The 16,701-nt window shown below is 36.0% G+C and overlaps 2 protein-coding genes across 3 annotated transcripts; one reads left to right on the top strand and one right to left on the bottom strand.

Moving 5' to 3' along the window:
• Positions 1 to 27: 27 nt before the first annotated feature.
• Positions 28 to 5,006, top strand: FKBP7 (FK506 binding protein 7). The gene is made up of 4 exons (XM_026853021.1): positions 28 to 256; positions 1,820 to 1,971; positions 4,205 to 4,338; positions 4,650 to 5,006. The coding sequence occupies exons 1-4, from the start codon at positions 48 to 50 to the stop codon at positions 4,809 to 4,811; spliced, it is 657 nt and encodes a 218-aa protein (XP_026708822.1). The 5' UTR covers positions 28 to 47; the 3' UTR covers positions 4,812 to 5,006.
• A 120-nt stretch (positions 5,007 to 5,126) lies between these two features.
• PJVK (pejvakin) lies at positions 5,127 to 16,016 on the bottom strand. Of its 2 annotated transcripts, XM_026853020.1 has the most exons (7): positions 15,879 to 16,016; positions 15,086 to 15,260; positions 12,716 to 12,911; positions 11,045 to 11,186; positions 10,215 to 10,332; positions 8,280 to 8,384; positions 5,127 to 6,967 (listed from the first exon to the last, which is right to left on the bottom strand). In XM_026853020.1, the coding sequence occupies exons 3-7, from the start codon at positions 12,832 to 12,834 to the stop codon at positions 6,666 to 6,668; spliced, it is 786 nt and encodes a 261-aa protein (XP_026708821.1). In that variant the 5' UTR covers positions 12,835 to 12,911; positions 15,086 to 15,260; positions 15,879 to 16,016; the 3' UTR covers positions 5,127 to 6,665. The 2 variants fall into 2 exon arrangements, with proteins under 2 accessions (XP_026708821.1, XP_026708820.1); XM_026853019.1 differs by lacking the exon at positions 15,879 to 16,016 and having other exon boundaries at positions 15,086 to 15,448.
• Positions 16,017 to 16,701: the final 685 nt, after the last annotated feature.

Genomic DNA, 16,701 nt, shown 5'->3' on the forward strand with positions numbered 1-16,701 from the left:
TCAGCCCCCCGGGGACAGTGCCACGCCGGCGGCCTCGTGGAAGCAATATGGGCCGTGGGCTGAGCCTCCTCCTTCTGCCGCTGGCCCTGCTGGCGGCCACGGCGCAGGCCGAAGGCGGCGCGGCGACGGCGGAGGAGGTTAAAATAGAGGTGCTGCACCTCCCCGAGGTCTGCAGCCCGAAGAGCAAGAAGGGGGATCTGCTGAACGCGCACTACGACGGTTTCCTGGCCAGTGACGGATCCAAGTTCTACTGCAGGTGGGCCCCCGAGGCGCCGGGTAGGATGGAAGGGAAGGCAGGCCCTAGCCCGGCGGTAGACGTGGCAGAGCCTGCCCGGCTCCAGGAGCAGCGGGACGCACTGCTCTCCCAGAACGGGCACAGCTTGGGGTCTACGCTAAACACGTTAGCACTAGTCATCTCCCCCATCTCAGCCTTTAATTTTCCTTGGCTGCGGGTTGAAGGACGTAGGATTTACCTAGGGTCAAGAGGGACTAGCGCTGAGGTAAGCTGGAAATCACGCTTGAGACTGGCGGCCGTTGTCAGCGAAGGGACCGGCTGGGAGGACCGCAGGGAGCCTGTATCCCACACCTCGCAGGGAGAGCCCCTTTGGCAGAGTGGGAAAAAACCCACCATGTTATCACCTGCCACGTTCTGTGCTGTAATCTTTGCAGAAGAACTCGGGCTTGGAGATGGAGCACCTGGTAGGGACCCAAACTAACTATTTTAGGCAGAAACTTGAGTACAACATGCACTTCTACATAGTTGGCATTGAGCAGGGCAGCCACAGTACTCTAGTGGTTTGTGGTCTATGCCCGTTCCCTTTCACTGCTCGGTTTGTGCTGCCTTTCTCGTTGACCCAATGTTAGATTTTAGACTTGTGCTTCTTCACTTTGTCCCGTCCACCTACCTTCAGGCTGTTTCAGCTTGCTTTGCACAGAAACTGTTGTGCAAAGGCTTTATTTTTACAGTCTCTTGCTTTTAATGGTGGCGCATCCTATTAGTGAGCAGGACTCAACCTGTGCAGAACAGTGAATGAGAGATTTTTCTTCAGGTACCTGGCTCATTCCTTACCCCTGTTTGGACAAATCTTACAAACGGTGGCCTAGTTTATTACAAAATCTTGATTCGTTCCCCCTACTTGTATCATTCAGGAGAAAGTTAGTGAAGGATAATTCTACATTTAACAATACGATTTTACTTGCTTTTGTTTTTGCCTGTTAACTGATTTTGGCACATACAGTGTTGCTCTCTAACTTGCTGCATGCTGCTCAGTCACTGTGCAGTGTAGCTCCCATACGGAGGACACCTCATATGACCAGAGTCTGGCTCAAGCGCTGAACATTTAAACTGCACAAGCGGTGGGTGAGCGCACAGTTCTTCAGCCAAAATTGCCAGGTTCCCCCAGCACACCCGTGTGTGCTCTGTCTCATCCCATAGTACAGTGACTGAACTGCTGAAGACATTTTCATTTCCTAGCGATGAATTTCTCCCAGTGCTCCTCTTCTCACAGGCTCCTTGCAGTGGCACCTTGTTTCTGTCATGCAGTGTATATGATCAGGAAGAGGGGATGTTTTTGTAAAAGTTAGGGTTTTTACTTGGCTTTTTGATTTCAAAAAGAGGTTGCCCCTTGTACATCTCAAGATTTGACCTTAATTATAAATGTAGCAGAAAAAAAGTATTAATAGTTCATATTCTTGTATTCTAAGCATTCTTGTGTTCTAATAATCTAATGTATGTTTTTACTGACTGCTAATTTAAAGTTATTTTTAATTTTAAAAAAATACTAAATTCACTGTATCCACTCACAATTCTTTTTAATAGTCGGACACAAAATGAAGGTCATCCAAAATGGTTCGTTCTGGGTGTTGGACAAGTCATAAAAGGGTTAGATATTGCTATGATGAATATGTGTCCTGGAGAAAAACGGAAAGTGGTCATTCCTCCATCATTAGCATATGGACAGCAAGGATACGGTAAAAAAGAAGTTTTAATACTAAACTTTGTCTTTCCTCTGTTTTACCCTTTCCAACATACAGTATTGTAAATGACTGTAAGAATTGGTGCTCCGTTATTTGGAGTCACTGAAGGTGGTGACTAAAGCTGTGCAGCCTAATCCTGCACATTCCTTTGCAGTGTAAGTAGTCCTCATCACAGACCCTCGCCCAGGCCTTGCTGTTTGCACTAGAAGTCAGTACATAACACCCGATGTGTTTTCCCAAGTATTGCCATAATACAAAAAACTGTCAGCAAAAGGAAGATCTTAGTGATTCATACCAGCATTTTTTGTCTTAATCTATTACATTATATTCATGTTTAGTTTCTGTTATTTTCCTACCTGCTTAGCCTTTTAACGACATTCTGCATCTTCTGAGCAAAATGGAATGTAATCCAGTGCATGCCACAGAATTAATCTAGGTGGAAATAATTTGTTTAAAATACTGCTTAAATTCTGGATAGTTAATGAACGGTATCATCACATTACATAATAATGCAACAGTACAAGGCATGAAATCTGATTTGAATTTATGATGCTTTAGTGTGCGGTCTACTTTAAAAAAAAAAAAGTTTCAGGCAGAGTTTCATGTAGTGTTTCAGCACTTTTAATGGTAGGTAACGTAAATTAAACTCTGACTTGGGTCGTAGTAGCTTTTGTGTAAAGGTATCTCCTCCTCCATAATATTAGTTTGGTAGTTGTCACGTCCCGCTTCTGACATTATGTCAGAATTCCATGCACCAGTTTTGCCTTTCATACAATTCCACTGTAGCCAGTGAAGTTTACCAGGAATAAATTTTTTCCCTTGAGCATAATGTGTAATAAGTCAGTCTCATAACAACAAGGAAGAAACACTGACACAAATAAAAGTATGTTCTTTAATACCAAGTACTAAAGTATGTTCTTAATACCTTAACTGTTTGTTCTAGGTAGCACTTCAAGGAAGTACTGTATTCCTACAGCATACCTGTCCTCTGTCTCAGTGTATTCCTGCATGCTGGGGAAGATGCCTGCCTAATCTTGAATTAGAAAAGATGCATGTGGCTTTCTAAATCTATACATAACTTTCCTTTGTTGGTATGTATATTTGTAAACTACTGGCACTGAATTTTAGTATCTTTCTTTCATAAGTAGTATATTCAGATATCTTTAAAACGTCTACATTTTTAAAGCTTGTAGAATTAAAATCTTTTGAACTCTGAAACCTGTCATTTTTACTGTCGATATGGTAGATGAGTAGTGTGAGGTTTATTTACGTTCTTTTTGTTTATACTATAAACAAAGTAGATTCTTTAGTTTTTCTTCAGTTTAGAAAGGACAGGCACAGGCTCAAAATTCTGAAGTCACAATGTCATGCTCGCTGGCTTTGGCTATGAACAGAAGCAACTTGCATGTTTACATTTTAATTTTACACTGCATGATTTCTTGATGCTTTTTTGGCACTACTTTTAGATCTCATTAGTTTGTTACTCTCTCTCTTCAGTTCCCTTGTTTTGCCAGATGCAGGATACATTGACCTGTGATTATAGCAGACATCAGAAAACACATTGATGCAGGAATAATGAAGTCTAACATGTTTTATTTTCTGAGGAGAGCAGTAGTTTGGGGTTTGGTTTTGTTTTGTTTTTTTTCCTGTGAATGAGATGACTTACATTCTATTGCTTCTTTTTAATGAGATGCATATTTTAAACACTATTTTACATCAAGTCTTTTAACCACAGGTATAATTCATAGTAAGTTGGTAAAACCTGATACTGCCTGCTTGTTTCTTCAAACAGAAAATACATATGAGCATTAGTCTATCACTGCAATCTTTTAAATCAGATTGCAGATTTTTAATAAAAGCACGTGTTTAGTATCAGTCCCTCAATAAGCCCTATCATATGACAGTATGTGAAAGAGTGAGAACTTTAAAAGTACTTGTTTCTCATCATAACACATTCTTTTAATTTTTAAAAGTACCTGAATTGATATGAGCAATATAATTTTGTTTCAGAGAAGTATACTGTTGCAAATATCTGCCAATCATTTATCCAACACAGTCTAAACAATCTTCCTGTCTAGCTGTATAATATCTAAATTCAGAGTTTAATGTCTATTAACACAGCCTTTTGTAATTAAAGAAAAGACACTTTATGTGTGAATTTATCATATGTGTAATCTCTGACCATAGTGTCTGATTTTTCAGTTATTTTTTTCCTTTTTAATCACAGAACAGGGCAAGATTCCACCCAATGCAACGCTGATCTTTGAGATTGAACTTTATGCAGTAAATAAGGGACCTCGCAGCGTTGAAGCATTTAATCAAATAGACAAGGATGGTGACAAGAAACTCTCTGAACTTGAGGTAACTAATTTGAAATAAATAATTTATAAAATTGTACGTATAGTTGCAGAGTGATCTCTTTACATGAGCTGCCTTTGCTGCAGTTGATCATGTAAAGCTTCTGTATGCTTACACAAACTACACTGTGCAGTGCTGAAATTTGCTTTGATTGATACATTAGTATGTCTCAGACTTGTTGGGAAACAAACTTTAGATGTGTTTGCACTGGAGTCACAATAACTTACCTGTTATTTCCCCAAGTGTCCTTGAATATAGCTGTTGAGTACAGGCATAAAAGCCACAATGGTTGGACGTTTCTTCTTTTCTTATAGATAAGCCAGTATTTGAAAGAAGAATTTGCAAGAGATGGCAAAAAACGTCATCCCTCAGTCCATGATGAAATCTTAGCTGATATATTTAAGAAGAATGACCATGATGGAGATGGTTTCATATCAGCAAAGGAGTACAATGTCTACCAGCATGATGAACTCTAAGTACTTAAAAAAAATCTTTGGCCGCTTTCTGGACACTGAAATAATACTTTGTCACAGAATTTTTTGTATTTTTTTATAGTGGCATCTTTTTATATCTCTTCAGGTGACTGTAAAAATCTTATTTTTAACATTCAACTAACAAAATGTGTAACATTTCAAAAGAAAACAAATAAAATTGGAAAACACCATGATCTATTATTAGTGGTCCTAATCTCTAATACTGCTCCGTAGTCTTTCTCATTGTGTAAAATACTGATGAAAATAATTATTTCTGTCCTATCAAGCACACAAAAATGGTTCCAGTATCTGTTGACCTAGTTAGGACATAACTTTTCAGTCCCCTGTGCAATAAAAGAGAAAACAGAATCATGGGAAGGTAACTCCATTAAACTTTTGCAGGCTCCTAGGCTAGCTTCTTGAGAAATTGCTGTTTGCAGCAAATTTAACTATAAAATAAATAAATAAATAAATAAATAAATGAACACTGGCTATGGAATGTCAGGATAAAAACATAAATGTTTTTATAGCAACTTAAAATAACCTATTTGATGTAACATTAAGATGAATTATTTGGTGTTCTTGAAAAAAAGCATTATTATAAGCAGATTTTTAAACTTTGACTTGGTAAAATTACTAAATTAGCCAGTTTATTCAGCAGCACCAAGTTGAAAATCTGCACTGTTGTGATTTATCTGGATGAGATGGAAGATGAGGGGAGATACTCTGTATAAACTTAAATAATTATTTGGGCATCATTCTGGTTTCACTCACTTTGGAAAAATGCAAAGTAGCAGCAATAGTTAATAGTATTTCAGGCTCATTAAGTGTTCTGCTCATGCAGATGTCATCATACTACTTGTGTAATATACTTTACTCTTTTCATGTGAAAAGCAGTGGCTGTATTTATTTCATCATGTAATCAGATGGACACAGTGAAAGTGGCAGCACAAATAAGAAAGCTTCCTTACCTTGTTTATCCTTAAAATCATTCCAAAAGGTAGAAAAACATTTTTTAATTGTTTTCTCAATTTAAAATAGCGTGGGGAGAGCTTCAACCAACAGCACTCCAATCTTAGTATTGGACGCAATTCTGTAGTGCCCTCTGGTGTTTATATTCTCAACAGACAGTTTTCTGTGGTTGAGATCTACTGGTTGAAGATCTTCACCCCTGAAGTCTAGTTGGAAGGATGTAGTTCTGTTAATTTTCGTAAAATTCCAAAACATTTTCTGATAAGCAGTTTTTTCCTGAACACATAAAAGAAAGTCAAGAGCAGCTGTGACTTCAAATGCAGCAGGTGGACTGGCTGGTACTTTTTAGTAATCCAAATAAACTGTTGACATATGGTAACGGCATCCTAATATGAAATGCCTATCCCCTAATTTTAGTTGTTCCCTTTTGTAAATGAAACATTAGACTGAGCTAAGTTTTAGAATGTTTTTTAATCTGATCCTTCAATTAAACATTCATGAGAACACTAAATTATTAACAAATATTCTCATTTTACCATCATATGCCAGTGTAGATAAGGGCAACATTTTGGGGTTTAACACCAAGTTTGTGTAAACAAAGTAAGTTCTAGCGTATATTGTGACATTCTGAAAATTCAGTTTAAAAGTACATTTTTTATTATGATAATGAGAGAGTTAGAAGAAAAGCAATATCAGGGAATGCACAAGGGCATTTTCAGGCAAAAGGTCATTGACTATGAAGCAAATAATTTGAAGATAATAGTGTAATAAAATGTTTTGCACTTCCACTATTTTGCATTTCAACAATTTGAGTCATACCAATTCTGAAAAGTTTGTGGCACAGTTATGCCCATGTCTGTGACAGTAGGCACTTACCTCGCTCAGTTACTTTACTCTCTTATGCCAGAGGTCAAAACAGGGCACAGCATGCAGGCGTACATACTTTTGTCCATTAAAAGAGCACTCTAGACATCCATAGACTGTCTCCCTTTTAGAACTTCCCATTCCACAAAGGACACAGGGACCTTTGGGGATGTTGTTATTAAGTAAATTAATTCGGATATGAGACCCTTCTCTGAGATAGCTTGTAGAGAGGTCAGTCATGCTCGCAGCTTTTTCATAATAATCTGTAAAAATGTCCTCCAAGTAAGCATCAGAATTAGCAATGATATCCACTACTCTTTTATCTGAAAAAGAATGCACACAAAAAAGAAGCATTTTGTCAGTTGTCATTACAATATGAACTGTTTAGAAAACAACCTGTCAGTCTAATTACAAAAATAACAACTAATTCATGAAACCATTCTAAACATGCCACACTGTAGATTGCTTCCCAGCCCTGTGTGATGAAAATTTTTAATTTCACAAGACAGACAAAAGCCAGAATTTTTTTTTATGTGATCTGTATAATTATATTTAGAAATACACCAAAAAGATATACATGAGGCAAACTTTTGAAAAACTGGTGCCAAATCACAGCTGCATACCTTCCTGTTTAACCATTTTTATTTTTTCATTTCTAGTTTTATTTTCCAAAAATTGTAAATTCACTTTTTTCTCTGGTATTTACCAAAAAACCCCACCGTTTAAACAATTTGGAGGACTCCATGTTGACCTCCTAGTGGATTTCTGAGCATCCAAACACCCCAGGAAGAAATCACTTTTGAAACTACCTACCTTTTTCTTCTCTCTTCAGGGACTGATTAGTTTAGATTGAATGACAGCCTTTTAGGCAGCTACAGCTACTGAGATGTATCACATCTCAGAAGTGTGGACTGGAGCAGCACCGGAGGCTTGGTCCATAAAAGCCCTTTGATCAAGAATGGGATACAATGGAGCAAGGACACCTATACAGAGCAGCCTTTAGAAGGATGGATTTACTGCTCAACATTTACCTTCACGCTCAGATTTTCAGACTTCCAAAGTACTTAGACCAAGGATTGTTAAAAGTATAGGATCTTGTTCTGAAGAAAATATAGCTGTACACAGTGACAGTTTTATTGGATGTTGTGTTCATATCAAAATAAGAAAAGAGAACTACGACGGTGTCTTGCCCATGTCCCTGCCATGTAAACATACAGCCCAAAGAGTACATTCAAATTAACAGTGTTTGATATTCAAATTTAGTTTGCCCTGAAATATTATTTATAGATTATAATTTGCATTGCATAACACTAACTGTAAATGGCAAGCACACAAAATAGGCTTAATATTAACGGAAGTTACTTGTATAATTACTCCATACCAGTTTATCATCAGCCATAAATTTTTATTTTAAGATCTTTAGAGTTTTAACGAACAGCAGTACCATAAATTTGTTGTGAAAGAGTCAGATTCTCAGATATAAATTTTAATAACTTTACAATCATTTCAATACACAAAAGGTACATTTTCCATTGAAATTTTCTTCTTTAAATGTTCATCTTGCACACAAAGAAACAAAAATACACTCTTCATGCATTAACTAAGACATTTGGATATAAATATCAAAAGTCATACTTCGATGAAACAGATTAGTCTTTAACCTCCTTAATTTGGTCAGGGAAGATGATCCAGATTTCTCTTTTTCAAATCCTCCTTTTGAAATTGGAGTCACACAGAGTTCTGTAAAAATTAAAAATGAGTTTTTTGAAGAAAATATAAAAGCAATAATTGCACAACAGTTTAATATGCTTTCTAATCTATAAAGCTAACAGTGATTAATTTCAGATTTGCTAATGTTTTTAATGGCTAGTAGCACTTTTTAATAAAAGTCTGTGCACAGTAATAGCCCATAAAATCAAGTGACACAGATTCAGTGGGAATTTTAGAATGTTAGAATGTTCAACATAACATCATCAGTTTGTTTTGGTTTATACAGAATTTATGGTCGTGTTAAGGGATTAAGACACTCATGTTAAGGGATTAAGACAGTCAGTATCATATAAATGGAAGCCCCACTTCTAAAGGAGAAACATTTCTATGATCTCATTTAAAACTAAAATTGAAAAATAATAAGCAAGGCTGTGTGTGGAAGAGTCACCTTTTCCAACACCGAATCAACTACTAAAAGGTTTTTTTTTAAATAAAAATAAGTATCACCTAAGTTTGCATCCTAACTTGAAAGAAAAACCTTTAAAGTTAAATATAAGAATAATCAATAACAAGGAACTGAAAAAACATGTTTTAAACTTTCTCAATTGAGAATTCTCTTTAATCATGCAAATAGAAATATCAGTTTCATTGATTATTTCATGGATAATGACTTCAGGAAAAACACTGTGCATGTACTTACCATTGCGTAACAGTAAAATAAAACACTTTCAGAACCAAAATTAATGTTGAGAATTATGGAAGTGAATATAAAGAACTACCATATTGTATTATCTCTTTAACTTTCATCCAGTAATTATGCCTGGGTTGGAGTGCATTTAAAGTTTTTACAGGAGGGCAAAGGTATCTCACAGTTCAGTAAAGGTGCTTTACAATGAAGAGTACCCATCATGGAGTACAGTTTTATACTGCATATGCCAAAGGGTACAGAGCTATTTGCAACGTTTAAAACATAGTGCTGTAGAGATCTGCAGAGATAGAATTTACTTCCCTAATGAGGTCTTTTAACTTGCTATTTACAGAAAGCCACAACGTTAAAGAGAGTCAAGCAATTCCCTCAACAGTTGAGTGTCTCTCTCATAGAGGTTCCTGTATTTAAGTACGTGTGAATCTGGTGGTTAAAACTTTATCTGACATTACTCTAGTCAGCGGAGAGTTTTGTGTTTGATATTAGTACTAGATCAAATCCTACACTGACTACCTAGCTTATTAAAAACAATATTGATAACATTGATAATGTTGCAGGCAACACTTTTAATTAGTGCAAAAAATGTCAATACGTAAGCACTATCCTTTCCCCAAAAGAAGAAAAACTTACAGGAGCTATGCAATTTTTTTATTAGCTTCCAGTAATTGTGATTATTTTTTCCTAAATATCTTCAGATATCTACATGTGGTAATCATGTAACAGACTGAAATTAAAGTCCCAACAGATAAAAATGTTAGCTTAGAAGTTCTTCACACTTTCTTCTTTACTTGGGTCCTTTTACTCGCCTATTTTATGTAAAACTGATCAGACAGTCTCATAAACCTGTTCCTTACAGGCTAGAAATGTAAAGAAGTGATTTTTTTGTTCCACGCAGCTGCAGGATTTTACAAAAATTACAAAGTCATATTTAACATTTTTTAAAATGTTTCTGTGAGAGACTGTTTTCTAGCACCTGCCCTGTTTATCTTATCAAGAATTGTTTCCCTTAGAAAGTCAGACTACTTATGTGCATAAAATTAAAGCATACCATTGTATGGAATTGGGGCTTAGGTATATTAAGAGCAAAAAAGCTGGTTTAAAAATTTAGATCAATATAAGTAACAGCAGTAATGACAGTAACTCACATCACTTACCAAAATTACCATCCAAATGAATATAAAGTTCAAATACACTAAAAGCAATAGTTGTATGCGCAGGAAAAACAATGGCTTTGTCCCGCCCTTTGTAATTCTGATCTTCAATAATGTGAAACTATAATTTTAAAAAGCATCAAAAGAAAAAAAGTTAGAAATTGAAATGAAAAAATAAATAATAACTATATATTGGGAATTATAATGCCAGGAGGAATCTTTGAAATTGAAGGTCGAATTTCACAGCTGAAGAGTTTATATTTACAACTTTGCAGTTTAATTATTAAAGTTTGATAGAGACACAGTAACATAACTTGCATCACTCACTGAAAATTATGTGAATGATTTATAAATACTAGTAATGGGCAAACCTCAGAAGATTTGTAGGTTCAATTAATCAAACACACTGAAGAGAGAGAAGGAAAGGGAGGAAGAACATAAGACAGGGAATAGGATGCTGACCCTTGACATAATAACAACCTGAAATTCCAATGTGTTGTAGAAGATTAATGTAATAATGAAAGACAGGTTATACATTTATTGGAGGGTCAAACTAAGAAGTAATTCCACATTTTTGCTGAGGCTTCACCCAAAGCAATGGCTCATTGTCTAGCCATCCCTTCATGCATTTCCCATTCCTCAGTCACGTAAGCAATACTAACAAAAGACCAACTTTTAGTTCAGTTTACATCAGTACAATGTTATTGATTTACTTCAGATTTTTTCTGAGCTTACATCAGTAAAAACGCAATTAAATATAACCATAAAATTTATTAAAATGAGCTTTTTATGTTTGTTCATTTAAGTTACAAAACTTTGTCAAAGATATTTACCCTCATTGTCTCTCCACGCATTCCAGTATGGACAGTTAAAGAGCACTGCCTTGTAGTTCTAATACTTTCCATGACCACGCACAAAATTTCCATCCTACTTTTTCTTGATTGATGGACTAGACAATGATCAAAGTTTATTTTTCTAAAATCAAGAGGGAGGCAGGAAGGAAATTCAGAGATTATTAGCAATTTACAAAGCAGCTAATAGAATTAGTAACTTTAAAGCAATAAATAAATCACCATAATTTCTGCCTCATAGCAGTAAACAACTGACCGAAGAGATCTCTGGAAACTTAATATTGATTTTCAGTGTTTGGGAACAGAAGCACTAAAAAATTCAAGGAAAGCCAGTAATGTACAAATGTTAGAGGATATGTGGGATATCCTGGAAAATTCCAGGCCTGTCCATCTGACACGGTTCTTAGTGACAGTAAGGAATTGTCTACACAAGCTAATTAATAACTTTTTCTTAAAATGATATAATGTCAGTCAGTAAGAATTTTTGGAAAATAGATAGTAAAAGCAATAGCTATAACGCGTATCTGCCTTTGGGCTTCTGTAAAGCTTATGATGATGCAGTGTTTTAGTTAGAAGCCTAAATGATGTTTATACAAGCTGCCATACACTCAGTGGATTAAAAACTGGTTAACTGATATGTGTCAACTATAACTGAAAAAAACTGTAAAACTTAGAAACATGGAACAATCATGAAACAGGTGTTTGTAGTAGAATTTCTACAGGCATTGGCTCTCAGTCCTATAACTTTGACTATTTTTATCTGGAAACTAGGAACTCTTTCCCCACCCCACCCCCAATAATGAGGTTTCAAATAAACCAGAAGAAGGTAGGTACAGAACAAGAGAGGTTATGGATACAAAATGACACACACTGTTTGGTAAATAACTACAAGGAAACAACATATATTTGAAAATACCAAATGTCACATCATGCACAGTTAATTTATGGGAATGCAACGCTGGGATTCACTGGGATGATATTGCGACCAAGAGATAATCTTTGAAATATAAACTACAGAATTACACCTAGGATTAGTCACATCCTATTTCTGTGTGTTTGAAATTTGTGCTTGCACTACAGGAACACCAAGTTGGGTTTCAGTGCCTACGTCTCAGCAAGGATGTTGGAAAAATGAGGGCTGCATTTAGAGAAGAGCCACAAAAGGTTATGAAAAATTCAAGTAGATAAACCTACTTTGCTTTTCAAATAAAAGGCTGCATAATAACCTCATAAATCCTTGAAGTACCTGTATTGGCAATAATACCTATCCCTCTCTAGTTCATCAGACAAAGGCAAAGAAATTGTATTTCTGAAACCTGAAGTTGGTTAATGGCATTGGAAGTAAACTTCAAATTTGCAATAGTATGGAATAACATAGATAGGACCTTGGATAGACTCATCCTCTCTGGATTTTTTTTTTCCTGAAAGATCTGCTATATTTCAAATAAGAGTTAATTCAGAAAAATTCTACAGTCTGTGCTATACAGAAGGTCATGTGTCTAATCCCAGTGATCCAACCTGAATCTCTTGGACAATATCAGACAGTGACTGCTATTGACTGGCTAAAAATAATCAAAACCTAACCATTTCAGAGGTCAGTCTAACTGTATGAAATATAGTTTTGTAACCAGAAAACAAAATACATAATATAACCTTGTAGTAAGTTCTTTAAGTAATGTTGGTACTTCAACTTCATGTTTGGTCACTATGCCAAATGAAGCTTTAAAGGCAACAGAATCTGATCCAGCAACATCAAAACCGACATCATTCATTATCTGATTTCCTCTTCTACCGTTAAGCGAAACATCTGATTTGTCTTCATAGTTGAGCAGCTGGTAAGATGAGACACCTGAGTAAAAGAAGAGAACCTTTGTGTGATGAAAAGTCTGAACACAGTATTTTTACACAATAAGAAGAGAATAAATGCTTCTGTTCCTACTGTGCTTAACCATTTTGATGTGAAATTCAGACCTATACTGACCACTTTATTTTTCAGTGGAAAGAGAGCACCTAGGGGTCTGAGGGATTTCTGTGCCTCTCTCTGGCAGAGTTGTGCCCATGCTGCTGCATGTGATATGTCCTGGGCATGAAATGGTGATCAGGGCTATTTCTACATTTCTGTGATTATCATTATTTTCCGAAAGTACTTTTACCTGTAAGTATGCTGTCGGTGCTTGTATGAACTAGACAGGTAGCGTGTTCTGGGTTTAATGACAGAGGCTCTGAAACTCAAGACTTAGTGAAGGCTACACAATTTTAAAACTAGGAACAAAATTAAAGCCACTGGGTGTAAAATAATATTAGTGAATTCTAAATTTTGTCTAGATGCAGTACAAATGAACCTAGCATTTCTTCATTTTTATCATATGTGAATGAGACATGGGTGTGCCAGTAACATTAACTTTGCTTTTTACGTGACGTGTCACAATTAGAAAGGCTTAACCACACTTTCCATATATGCCTGATGATTCCAGGGACTATGTCAGTTTATTTTGAAGGAAACAACAGATTAGTTCTGACTTACTTGAAAGTATGACTGGATTTATTGTACAATCAAAGGGTAGGTGCCAAAGCATTTCTGTAATGCTTTCTTTATAACCTTAAATACATTTCCATTACACTAACAGAAAAATATTAGAACGCGTTGGTTACCAAATTAAAATGAATAGAGCAGGTAGAACACAGGGATTAGGCATCCAAATACATTTGAGAGTCTGGGCTTTTTAAAAACTTTTGAATCTTTTTGGATAAACTGACATTGTTAAGTCACCCAGTATAAATCCTGTTTATTTTCAACCAAAAGAAAATGTTCATATATTTCTCATAATTCTAAAAAGATTGCAAATGCTTGTATTTGTTAAATAAGAAAGGAGATTTAATTACAAAGTTCTTTGCTTACATTAAAAGACAAACCTTTGTGCACATGACATCTAACCTTTACAGAAAAGACTAGTAAGGTTTGGGGAGACTTTTTAATGAGATTTTGCAACCTTTTTCTCAGACTTTTAAATGAGGTTTTTCAATTTTTTACATTCAGAACAAGTCATCTGCCTTGTCCTAAATGCAAGACTAGTGGGATTAGTGGGATTCCAATTTTTCACATCATGTTTGTGTCCTGGAATCACCCTTTTGTGGGGTCAACCAGTATTTGTCGTCTTGAGCTCATACTGGTTTGTCTTAGTAGAGTTTTTAATTAATGCAATTTTTATGCAATTAATGTGATCAATACTTTTGATAAAATGGACCTTTTTGCAAAAGAAAATAAAAGCAATGAAACTATTTTGAGAAAACATAGCATGTAGACAAGAATTACACAGACTTTTCAAAGGAAGACATGGGAAAATATAGGCAGTATAGTTCAATTTCACAGCTCCTAATTCTTACAGAATCTCCTCAGAAATTTCTGATTTGGATAACAAAGGCAATTTAAACACAGTTATGCTCTTTAAATACACAAAATTATTAAAAACATGGAAAAATATCTTACGGAATTCCAATTACTTCAGTCAGATAGATGTTGTCAAAGGCTTCTGCCTGTGCAGAGCCCAGTTCAACAGGGATTACTAGCACGGAACAGCTGCAGAACTGAGGCCATTCTTACATACTTACATACTTCTGTAAGTACATACTTACATACTTACATGTAAGTATGTACTTACAGAACAGTAAAGACAAACTTTAAGTGGAAATTAATCAACATACATCTATTAGAAATCTGTTGAAATTTGTGAAAAAAAAATAACCAAGGCTTAACTGAATTTGTTTCATATTAGTTCAGAAAATACCAAGGCTTTTTAGTATAATTGACTTTTCTCTTACTCTTTCTCCAGAAGGTCTTTATTTTTACCAGTTTGACTTGTACTTTTTTCTTAAATATTTATTACATGACTAAGCTAAACAATTTTATTACCCATGTACTAAAGAACCATCATACTACCTGCACAGTTTAAACCATGACTACTGCTCTGTATTTACTAGAAAACATGCATTTTTTTCTGCTTTGAAGAAAGATAGAATTCTTACCTGCAGAAATTTCTTTCTCCCCTTGAAGTATGTCTTTTAATGTGAAAGGTGTTGAAGCAAACCTAGATTTTTTTGAAAGCAAGCATTTTCTTTTCTTAATCACAAGGCTCAGAGGTTGGTATTTATCAGCTTCACTAAGACTGGGCACTGGAACTAGTCTTCCTCCATCACCAACCTGTTTAACAAAGTTTTTGGTTGCAGCAGCAAACATATTACGATATTAGTAAGAATAACAATAAAAAGCACTTCCAGACGTCAAGCCCATGTTCAATTCTTTTTACAGAGTTCTTTCGAACAAATTAACATGTTTTGGGTTTGCTTTTTTTTAAAAAAAAAAAGCTATCTAACTGGTTTTTTAGATCGAGTTATATTTTGCTTGAAAAGAATAAACTGCATCTTAGCTACCAAGCATCTATGGTGTATTGCTCGAGACTTCTCTTAAAGACCTTCAGTTAAGCTCTCTAATTCTGTCTGATGAATAATGAATTACCAGTGTAAACTGATAGGGAAATGGTTGCCCTTTCCTTGGCAGTTTAATGCTACTGTTTGAAAACATTTACAATCTTAGAAACAGATGACAGTAACTTCCTTCAACCGTTAGCTTCCCGTTAGGAGTTACTGGTGCATTACTGTTGATTGGGTTCTTGCTGCAGCTGAATTCTAGTGTTTTACCATCCACCAACCAACAAAGCAGCCCAGATGCGCCCCGGGAGACTGCCTGAATTACACATTCGTGAAAGCTGGTAGGTCTGCTGAGACAGTATTGCCTTTCAACAGTGGTTGCATAACCTACCTGTGAAAGCTCAGCTGGGGAGTAAGTGGTGTGGAGGTCTTCGGAAACACCTGGGCCAAAGCGTAAGGTTCGAGATGGCTGGGGGCACAGGGGAAACAGTGGTGGACTTTCACTGTATGTTATCCTTCTCCTGTGGATTCAGCTGTCTTTGGAAACACCTGGGCCAAAACTAAATTTAGAGGTGGCTGGGAGCAGGGGGGAAACAGCGGTGGGCTTTCATTATATGTTATTCTTACCCTATGGACTCAGCTGTCTGTGACCCAAGGGCTAGTTTTGAGACAGGCCAGCTGCATGTATTTGGCTCAGACTACTGAGAAATTTGCTAAATTATGAGAATAATGCAAATTAATAAAATTGCAGACAGAAGTGAGATTATTGATATAGGATTAAGAAACAGCTCAAAGATCCAAGAAGTAAAGCACCAGTTTAAAAAGATACAAAGGGGAAAAAAGAAAATTAGTAGACAGTACCATAGAAGGATCTGTGAGATGCAGCAGGAGCTGACCCATCCTCATGTAAACAATGACTTGATTTTCTTGCAAGAGCGGTGAGTGTACAACTGCTAAACCTTGTAGCACATCTTCCAGAGACTCCTTTTGCAGTTACAGTAGGTAAAACATCGGCCACAGGCTTGTAAAGCTACACTTTAATATGAATATTATCCTTGGTTGCCAAGTAAAAGCTTTTATTTGGTTGGCTTTTCTGAAGTGGGGTTTTCACATGAAAACATTTTAAGGACAGTTTTCATAATATGATCACTTATTTAATAATCTAACATGTTTCAATTTAGTTCTTTCCAATACTTCCGTAACTATTTCAAACG

Source organism: Athene cunicularia (assembly GCF_003259725.1).
Source record: "Athene cunicularia isolate RWA chromosome 7 unlocalized genomic scaffold, athCun1 chr7_part1, whole genome shotgun sequence".
Taxonomy (NCBI): domain Eukaryota; kingdom Metazoa; phylum Chordata; class Aves; order Strigiformes; family Strigidae; genus Athene; species Athene cunicularia.

What these genes read in the sequence shown, in the direction of transcription:
- FKBP7 (XM_026853021.1), top strand. Translation starts at nt 48, where the DNA reads ATGGGCCGTGGGCTGAGCCTCCTCCTTCTGCCGCTGGCCCTGCTGGCG. An exon ending in GGATCCAAGTTCTACTGCAG is followed by an intron (nt 257 to 1,819) that starts GTGGGCCCCCGA and finishes TCTTTTTAATAG; the next exon opens with TCGGACACAAAATGAAGGTC. An exon ending in ATATGGACAGCAAGGATACG is followed by an intron (nt 1,972 to 4,204) that starts GTAAAAAAGAAG and finishes TTTTAATCACAG; the next exon opens with AACAGGGCAAGATTCCACCC.
- PJVK (XM_026853019.1), bottom strand. Translation starts at nt 15,296, where the DNA reads ATGTTTGCTGCTGCAACCAAAAACTTTGTTAAACAGGTTGGTGATGGA. An exon ending in CTTAAAGAACTTACTACAAG is followed by an intron (nt 11,187 to 12,715) that starts GTTATATTATGT and finishes TCTTGATTTTAG; the next exon opens with AAAAATAAACTTTGATCATT. An exon ending in TCATTTGGATGGTAATTTTG is followed by an intron (nt 8,385 to 10,214) that starts GTAAGTGATGTG and finishes TAATTTTTACAG; the next exon opens with AACTCTGTGTGACTCCAATT.